Source organism: Psammomys obesus, unplaced genomic scaffold (assembly GCF_907164565.1).
Source record: "Psammomys obesus unplaced genomic scaffold, mPsaObe1.curated_primary_1811, whole genome shotgun sequence".
NCBI classification, from domain to species: Eukaryota; Metazoa; Chordata; class Mammalia; order Rodentia; family Muridae; genus Psammomys; species Psammomys obesus.
This window is the reverse complement of record NW_026590109.1, coordinates 4,078-14,201: the sequence shown is the minus strand read 5'-3', so window position 1 is coordinate 14,201 and position 10,124 is coordinate 4,078. Positions and strand designations below refer to the sequence as shown.

At 48.4% G+C, this 10,124-nt stretch overlaps 1 protein-coding gene across 1 annotated transcript in view; it reads left to right on the top strand.

The window, feature by feature from the left end:
- Positions 1-1,570: 1,570 nt before the first annotated feature.
- Positions 1,571-10,124, top strand: part of LOC129676208 (uncharacterized) — a gene marked incomplete at both ends in the record, with an annotated part of 10,502 nt that continues 1,948 nt past the window's right edge. The window contains 4 exon segments of the mRNA XM_055606534.1: positions 1,571-1,999; positions 2,408-4,789; positions 4,895-5,905; positions 8,608-8,924. Coding sequence (XP_055462509.1) covers positions 1,571-1,999; positions 2,408-4,789; positions 4,895-5,905; positions 8,608-8,924 — 4,139 coding nt within the window.

The following is a 10,124-nucleotide window of genomic DNA, read 5'->3' as shown; positions in this document are numbered from 1 at the left end:
AGATTGGAGTGTCTAAGTTAATGTTTTAAGGTATATAATTATAAGTTGTAATAATATAAAAATAGTTTAAAGCATGTTAAAAATGGGAGATACTTTAGATCTCTCCCCCCTCTTTGCTACTGTCGTGCTTATGTTATGAGATTTCAGAAGTTCAGAGTTTTGGCATTAATCACTAGAGTTCTGATAAGTTGATAGAACACTGACTGCTTATTATTCAGTCACCAGGTTGAGATTTTAATTTCCTTTAGTTGGCTTCTGGAGATAGACTTAAAGACTTAAAGATACTTCTCATCATGTTAAAAACATCTGTTTAATGTGTATATCTGACACAAAAGTCATAGCTTTTAGTATGGTATTCTTAATATCTGCCATTTCTGGGATAGATTTTGACACAGAAATATCTTAAACCTATTCTTTCTAATTGCTTTGTTAAACAAAATCAAGCATCCAGGGTTTAACACTAAAGCCAGTAATGTATTTCTGCCTAACTTTCCAGTATGAACATAGAGATGGAGACTAAAAGATGCTGAGTGTATAAAAAAATGGCCAAGTTTCATTCATGGCTAATTACCAACAGCTATGCCCACAGAAAAAATGTTACCGTGGACACACTTAAGTTGTGTATAAAGATTATATAACAAACAGCTGATACTTATTCAGTGAGATGCAGTTTTACCTGTTACTCTCAAAATGTTCAATTTGCTGATATGTTACTTTTCTGAGTATTTAAAATTATCTATTTCCTTTTGTGTACTAAAAAATTTCATATAAGTTTCAGGATTTGACCTGGATCTGGCATAGCTCAAAAGGATCACAGATGAGATTTTCCCTGATCTTTCCAATTTAATAGATAAATTTTAACTTCTGTCTCCAGTCTAAATTTGTCTCAGCAGATTTTCACCTGTTTAACTCTGTTCTGGGATCAGATGTGGACTGCAAGCTGAGATCTGGACTTCCTGGAAACTGACCTGATTGCTCCCTGCCTCTTCCGGTGGATCAACTAACCAGATGCTTGGGACTGCCCTATTGCCCAGGCTTTGACTGGCATTTTAGCCTCCCTAGCTCCTGATGCCTACAGTCCAATGGTCAGCATCGAAGAAGCTCCAGAAGACGGATCTTCGCCCAAATCCCCCCTAGCAGGCTGAAATGCTAAGTCAAAAGTGGCTCCCTGGCATTAGCTATTATCTTGAGCATCTGCTTAGCTGAAATAAAAACTAATATTGCAGCAACTGGGCTAAAAGCCTAGAGAGAACCTAGAAAAAAAAAAGGATAATAGCTCTCCTTGGCTTACTACCCCTATATCTACCCTATAGGGACCCAACCCCCGACCTAGAGCCGGGAGAAGCCGCCGCAGCCGGACCTCAGGAGGAACCGGCTCCTTCCTGGTGGCAGGGCGGTTGAGAGGGTGCCGAGAGGCCCCTCCGGATTCCACATCTCAGGCTCTCCCATTACGAGCGGGGCCTGATGGCCAGCTCCAATACTGGCCTTTTTCCGCTTCAGATCTATATAACTGGAAAAATAATAACCCCCCTTTCTCTAGGGACCCTTCTAGACTCACTGCTTTAATCAGGTCCATTTTAGTAACCCACCAGCCCACCTGGGACGATTGTCAGCAGCTGTTACAGGCCCTCCTGACCACCGAGGAGAAGCAACGGGTCATTTTGAAAGCCCGTAAAAACGTTCCGGGGGATAACGGGCAGCCTACTCAGTTGCCAAACGAGATCAACAAGGCCTTCCCCTTGGAACGACCTGATTGGAACTTCACCACGGAGGACAGTAGGAATCACTTACGTCTCTATCGCCAGTTGCTGATAGCGGGTCTCCATGGGGCAGCAAAGCGCCCCACTAATTTGGCCCAGGTTAAGTTAGTGACCCAAGGGTCAGAGGAATCTCCCTCCGCCTTCCTAGAGCGACTAAAGGAAGCCTATCGTGTGTACACCCCCTATGATCCGGAGGACCCTAACCAGGCTACCAATGTGGCTATGTCCTTTATCTGGCAGTCTGCCCCGGATATCAGAAAAAAATTAAAAAGGCTTAAAAACTTAAGAAAAAGTACAATCCAGGATTTGTTGAAAGAGGCGGAGTGGATTTTCAACAAGAGAGAGACGAAAGGTTAAAAAAAAGAGGCAGGAGAGAGAGAACATTAGAGACCGCAAGAAGAATAGGGAATTTAGCAAATTGCTGGCCACTGTAGCGACAGGACAGAGACAGGATAGACAGGGCCTGGGAGACCGCAGGGGTCCTCGAGTAGACAAAGATCAATGCGCCTACTGCAAGGAAAAAGGGCACTGGGTCCGAGACTGCCCAAAGAGACCAAAAGGGCCACGGAAGCCTAAGCCCCAGGCCACCCTGCTAAACCTGGAGGATTAGGGAAGTCAGGCTCAGGAGCCCCCCCCCCTGAACCCAGGATAACCCTTAATGTGGGGAGGCAACCCGTCACCTTCCTGGTGGACACCGGAGCCCAGCATTCGGTGCTCACCACCTCACCGGGACCCCTGACTGACAAATCGGCATGGGTTCAAGGAGCCACCGGAGGAAAAAGGTACTGATGGACAACTGAAAGAAGAGTACAACTCGCCACCGGTAAGGTGACTCACTCCTTTTTACATGTTCCTGATTGCCCTTATCCTCTGTTGGGGAGAGATCTATTAATGAAACTCAGGGCACAAATCCACTTTGAAGGGACTAAGGCCCACATTACTGGGCCACAGGGACAGCCTTTACATGTGTTAACCATGAATCTGGAGGATGAATACCAGCTTCACGAGCCTGAAAGGCCTCGGCCGCAAGAAATGACTGTCTGGTTAGAAAAATTCCCTTTAGCCTGGGTGGAAACAGGGGGAGTGGGTCTCGCAACCCACCAACCGCCCCTGGTAATTACTTTAAAGGCATTGGTGACTCCTATTTCCATTAAGCAATACCCGATGTCGCATGAAGCTTACCAAGGAATTAGGCCCCACATTCGGAGACCTTTAAACCAGGGCATCCTGGTACCTTGTCAATCCCCCTGGAATACGCCTCTCCTTCCGGTCAAAAAGCCAGAGGCGGGAGACTACCGCCCAGTGCAGGACTTGAGAGAAGTCAATAAAAGGGTGGAGGATATACACCCTACAGTTCCTAACCCATACAATTTGTTGACTGGGCTTCCTCCGACGCACACCTGGTATACGGTATTAGACCTTAAGGATGCGTTCTTCTGCTTGAGGCTCCACCCTCGGAGTCAGCCCATCTTTGCCTTCGAGTGGAAGGACCCGGAATTGGGAATGTCGGGTCAGCTCACTTGGACCAGACTCCCACAGGGGTTCAAAAACAGCCCCACCTTATTTGATGAGGCGTTGCACCGGGACCTGGCCGACTTTAGGGTTCACTACCCTGCCTTAATCTTGCTCCAATATGTTGATGACCTCCTCCTGGCTGCGAAAACTGAGGAAAAATGTCAGGAAGGAACCAAGGCCCTTTTGAGGACCTTAGGAACTCTAAGATACCGGGCCTCAGCCAAAAAGGCCCAATTATGCCAGAGGCAGGTTACATACCTGGGCTACCAAATCAGAGATGGACAGAGATGGTTGACAGAGGCACGGAAACAGACAATCCTAAAGATTCTGGTGCCCAAAAGCCCGAGACAGCTAAGAGAGTTCCTGGGTACGGCGGGGTTCTGCCGCCTCTGGATTCCAGGGTTTGCGGAAATGGCTGAGCCACTTTACCCACTCACCAAGCAAGGGACTCTCTTTACTTGGGGAGATGAGCAGCAGAGAGCCTATGCAGCCATAAAAGAGGCCCTGCTAACCTCCCTCGCGATGGGGCTTCCGGACTTAAACAAGCCCTTCGAACTGTTTGTAGATGAAAAACAGGGATATGCTAAAGGAGTCCTGACCCAAAAACTGGGACCATGGAGGCATCCGATAGCCTACCTGTCCAAGAAACTTGACCCGGTGGCCTCGGGATGGCCACCCTGCCTGAGGATGGTGGCAGCAATTGCCCTCTTGACTAAAGACTCTGGCAAGCTGACTATTGGACAGCCAATAACAATTTTGGCTCCTCATGCAGTGGAAGCCCTGGTCAAACAACCTCCGGACCGATGACTTTCCAATGCCCGCATGACCCACTACCAGGCTCTACTGCTGGACACTGATCGAGTATACTTTGGCCCTATAGTAGCTCTCAATCCGGCATCACTGCTTCCCCTACCGGAGGGTCCAGAAACTCATGACTGTCTCCAGATACTCGCAGAGGTACATGGCACCCGGCCTGACCTGACCGACCAGCCCCTCCCTGACGCCGACTTCACCTGGTACACCGACGGGAGCAGCTTTCTGGATAACGGAGAACGGAGAGCAGGGGCTGCAGTCACCACCGAGACTGAGGTAATTTGGGCTAAGGCCCTACCACCTGGCACTTCGGCGCAGCAGGCTGAACTCATCACCCTAACTCAGGCCCTCCGGATGGCGGAAGGTAAGAAGCTCAACGTTTATACCGACAGCCGCTATGCCTTTGCCACTGCTCACATCCATGGGGAGATATATCGGAGAAGAGGGTTGCTAACCTCGGAAGGAAAACAAATCAAAAATAAAGCTGAAATATTGGCCTTGCTTAAAGCATTGTTTTTACCCTCAAAACTGAGCATCATCCATTGCCCCGGCCACCAAAAGGGAGACAGCCGAGAAGCCAGGGGCAACCGCTTGGCGGACGTAACTGCCCGAGAAGCGGCGATGCGAGGAAGCTCAGATACCTCTCAGCTCCTGGCTATAAAACCGGCCGAGGCAGAGGTCCCCTCCATTCAGGAATCCCCCTTCCACTATAGTGAGGAAGATCAGGACCTCCTAAAATAAATGAGAGCCACTTACAATCCCGCGCTAAGACTCTGGACTTTCAAAGAAAAACCTGTGTGGCCCCTGCAACAGACTCGTAACCTGATTAAATACCTCCACAAACTGACTCACCTTAGCTCCAGGAAAATGAAAACCCTCCTAGAAAGGGAAGAAAGCTCCCACTATCTGCTGGGGAGGGATAAAATTCTACAGCAAGTGGCTGAAGAGTGCACAGCATGCGCCCAAGTGAATGCAGGACGCCATAGGGTAGGCCCGGGGACCAGGATCTGGAGACATCGCCCCGGCACCCACTAGGAGATTGACTTCACAGAGGTAAAACCTGGACTCTATGGATATCGGTTCTTACTGGTATTTGTGGACACCTTCTCGGGATGGGTAGAAGCCTACCCCACCAAACGTGAAACTGCTAAAGTAGTCACCAAAAAGCTTCTGGAAGAAATCTTCCCCAGGTATGGCATGCCCCAGGCGTTGGGCTCTGACAATGGCCCTGCCTTCGTCTCTCAGGTAAGTCAGTTAGTGGCCAAACTGTTGGGGATCAATTGGAAATTACATTGTGCATACCGTCCCCAGAGTTCAGGGCAGGTAGAACGAATGAATAGAACTATCAAAGAGACCTTATCCAAATTAACGCTGGCAACTGGCTCTAGTGACTGGGTGGTCCTCCTCCCATTGGCCCTATACCAGGCCCGGAACACCCCGGGCCCCCATGGACTCACTCCTTTCGAGATCCTGTATGGAGCCCCACCACCAGTCGTTAACTTCTTTGATCCCTGTGTGGCCTCCTTTGCTGACAGCCCCTCTCTAAAAGCTCATTTGCAGGCACTGCAGATTGTCCAGAAAGAAGTCTGGAAACCCATCGCTGCTGCATACCAGGAACAGCTGAACCGACCAGTGGTGCCGCATCCGTTCCAGATCGGAGACACAGTTTGGGTCCGCCGACATCAAACCAAGAACTTAGAACCCCGCTGGAAAGGACCATATACTGTGTTGCTAACAACCCCGATGGCGCTCAAGGTCGACGGTATCGCAGCGTGGGTGCACACCTCCCATGCCAAAGCGGCCCATCACCACGCAGAGCAAGATCAGGCTCCAGCCTCCTCATGGAAACTCCATCGCACCCAAAATCCACTAAAGATAAGACTTACCCGGGTTTGATATTCTTTCTCTTCCTGTTCGCTCTGTCACACTCCAGTCCCCACATCCCTGTGAACTCGACTTGGGTCCTGCTAGATGGATTTGGTGTCCCTCTTAACAAGACTTCCAAAATGGCCCCCCCGTACACTTGGTTCCCTGAACTAAGTTTTGATCTAGCTCAGGCCATGCCACCTGGGTCCTATGCCAGACGCAGTGTAGACGTCAAAAAAAGACATTTCTACATGTGCCCTTCCCCAGGGAATAGCCCCTGGCGACTGCAGAATTGTGGAACTAGGGACGACTTATACTGTGCCGCATGGGGATGTGAGGATTTCGCCACCAGCTGGCTACCGACCTCAATCGGACTCATCCAGCTCACCAGGGACCCCAAGCATGACAAATGTGGGTATTCAGTCAATGCTGATGACCCCCGTCCTGTACCCAAACCCTGTAATCAGCTCATCCTTACCTTTACTGATAAAGAAAAAAAAATATAGAGAGGGATGGTTGTGTGGGAAAGAATTCGGGTTGCGCCTCTGGAACGGAGGCCATGGGGGAATAATACGCCTCCAGTTGACTCTCGATAAACCCAAGGTACCCGTCGGGCCTAACTCAGTGTTACCAAACCTGAGAGTCCCCTCCTCCCCACCTGAGAAATTACCCATTCCGCCTGCGACCATGCCCCCTAACGAAACCCAGGGCCCAGCCAGTCTAGGCATCCCCGCACCACGATTCCTCCGATCAAGTACAGGTGATAGACTGCTTGGTCTAATACAGGGAGCCTTCCAGACGCTTAATTATACAGATCCTAGCAAAACCCAAGAACGCTGGCTATGCCTGGTCTCAACTCCCCCTTACTACGAAGGAGTTGCAATAACGGGGGACCTTGTAAACTACACCACACCCCCAACATACTGTACTTCGACCTCCCAACATAGGCTAACTCTATCTGAAGTGTCTGGCTGGGGAATCTGTATCGGGTCAGTCCCCAAAACTCACCAAAAACTTTGCAACTCAAACTCCAGGATCCACCCAGGCTCCTACTACCTAACGGGCCCCAGTGGGACCTATTGGGCTTGCAGCTCCGGCTTAGAGCCCTGTGTATCTGCATTAATTCTCACCAAAACTCTGACTTTTGTGTCCTCATTGAGCTCTGGCCTAAAGTTGTCTACCATGAATCTGAATACGTCTACAAACATTTTGAGGGGATCACCCGGTACTCTAGGGAGCCTGTATCTTTAACTTTGGCCTTAATACTAGGGGGACTCACAGTCGGGGGTATCGCAGCCGGAGTAGGGACTGGTTCTGCTGCCCTGGTAGAAACTACTCAGTTCCGACAACTGCAACAGGCCATGCATACCGACTTGCAAGCATTAGAAGAATCAGTTAGTGGTCTGGAAAAATCCTTAACCTCCCTTTCGGAAGTAGTCTTGCAGAATAGAAGGGGGCTAGATATCCTCTTCTTACAAGAAGGAGGACTGTGTGCAGCTCTAAAGGAAGAATGTTGCTTTTATGCTGACCATACTGGACTGGTAAGGGATAACATGGCTAAACTCAGAGAAAGACTCAGACAGAGACAGCAATTCTTTGAGTCAGGACAGAGCTGGTACGAGAGATGGTTTAGTCAGTCCCCCTGGATCACCACCCTGATCTCCTCCATTATGGGTCCCCTAATCATAATTCTCCTGATTCTACTAGTTGGGCCTTGTATCCTAAATCGGCTAGTTCAGTTTATAAAGGACCGGCTCTCCGTCATACAGACGTTAGTGCTAACCCAGCAGTATCATCAACTCAAGCAGCTAGAGATGGAGATTGACTCTCCCTAGACCCGTAGAATGAAGGATTCCATTCTAGGCTAGAAGAAAAATGGGGGAATGAAAGAATAAAAAACCCTAGCATAATGCTGGCAACACCACTTTGAAAGACTAAAACAGTACAAGGTCAGAAGCAAGGCAGGACAGATGTCCAACAGCAGGATATCTGCGGTTGGGCACCTGGCCTATGAGGGGAAATGGAAAGCCCCTGATAAAAACACTCTGGGTACCCGAGATAAGGGCCGGGTACGTGACACGGCTCACATCTGCCTTCCCGCCTTCCCTGTTCCGGGTACGTGACACAACTATGGCTTTGTTCAAACCACCCAATTAGATCCCTGTAACTATGCTTCTCGCTTCTGTAACCGTGCTTCTTGCTCCCGAGCACTATAAAAACCCGTCACCACAACCGAGAGGCGCGCAAGTCCTCCGAAGGGCTTTGTCGCCCCGGGTACCCGTGTATTGAAATAAACCTCTTGCGGCTTGCATCCGAAGACTGGTCTCGCTGTTCCTTGGGAAGCGGGGTCTCCCCGTCTAAAGAGGCTCTAGCGGGAGTCTTTCAACATCATCAATTCTACTCTTCCTCATCACAGCTTAATATTGGAGTGCTACCCAATACACAAGATGCCGTTTACAAACCCCACAAAACTACCTCCGAATGGAACTCACACCTAAAGTTTAAATGCTAAGAGCAGAACTTGTAGAAGTGACGAGAGAAACTGGAACACCGAAGAGAAACTGAAGTACTCTGAGTTTGGCATTCTGCCACAAGGATGATTCTGCACACAAACCGCTGCTGCCAACGCTCTGCCTGGATGCGCCCCCCTCAGTGAAGTGACTCAGATGCCAGCGCTGGGTCCAGAGAGAGCCCAGGACCACAAGGTCCCTCCCCAGTGGCCGCTGCTGACCAGCCAATCTCTGGGAGAGACCCTGCACACCAGCTCCAACCGCTCAGCCGCCTTCTCCTCCCTGCACTCACCATGTTGCGACTTCGGAGCTTGCCTCAGTTCCCCTCGCAGCACCCAAGCAGCTGTGGTGGAGCTCAGAGCACTTCACCTGGAACCACGCGAGTCTGCTAAGCAGCGGGAGCCGAACCCGCAGAAAGGCACCCGGAAGGACATGGCCCCTTTCTTGACTGGCAGGTCAGGTTGGAGGCTTTGATTGGCCAGATAGTCTTCAGTGACTGGAGACCCTCCCTTAGGGTTAGGGTGTCTCCCTTAGGGTTAGAGTGTGCAGAAGGAACGCAGCCCTTTAGTCTCTGACCCCGGCTTACAGTCCAGGACTGCCCCATCTGCAGATCTGCGGAGATTCGCATTTCAGCAGCTCTTGTGCCTGTCCTCCAATAGCCTATGCCTGCCTACACATCCAGCCTCGGGACAGCCCAGCCTTCCCACCTTGGCTGCTCAGCCACCTGCTGCTCCCCTCTGTGGGAAGGGACTCTAGGCTCCCCAATGCAAGATCTCAGGGCGTGCCTGAGCTCCCCTACAGCACTCAGTAGGCAGTTCTGCTTCTTCCTCATGGAGGATCAGGGTTCAATAGCCCATTACTCAACTGCAGTGGAGTTACCTATCTGTCCCACAAATGGAAGGTTTTTTTTAATATTAACAAGTAAAGATATTTTTTTAAATTATTTATACATTTTATAATTAAAGAACAAAATACAAATTAAGGTGAATTCTTTATTAAATTACCATGATGTTTAAATGCTTTAGCAGTAATATATATTATATATATATATAATATAAAATATAAAATGTTGGAATCACATACTCTAAGAAGCCCATTCTTGTGAGATGATTAATATGTCTAGAGAACATATTTAGTACAATCAAACAATGCTGACAAAATGATTGCAGGATTCTTAAGTTATGCTAAATCATATTCATCTTTGGTGAAATCTCAAGTTTACAGTGATTTACAAGTACTACAGAGGAGTTTATTAGATTGTATAAATGACTCTCACAGGAGTCATATAGTCTTCTCAGAGAACAATATGGATTGTGTTTTGGAACCTGCAGGTGAAATCAACACCCCCAAGTTGTAGTCCCACCTCCACGAATTCTCACACACACATGCACAGATGAATAAAATATAGTGAACATTTAAAAAAAAAAACTAGGCTTGGATACAGAAATAAATGAAACCATAGATAAACAGAAAAAAAAACAGTTTTGTGATTCCAAGTCACCACTGCGCATGTAAATTAGAGAAAAATATGTATGCTTCATGTGATAGCTCAAGATCAACTTTAAAAAGGCTGACAGCTCTTTGTTCTGATTGAAACTAGATATTGAATGGATTTTTATTTTATTTTATTTTATTTTATTTTATTTTATTTTATTTTATT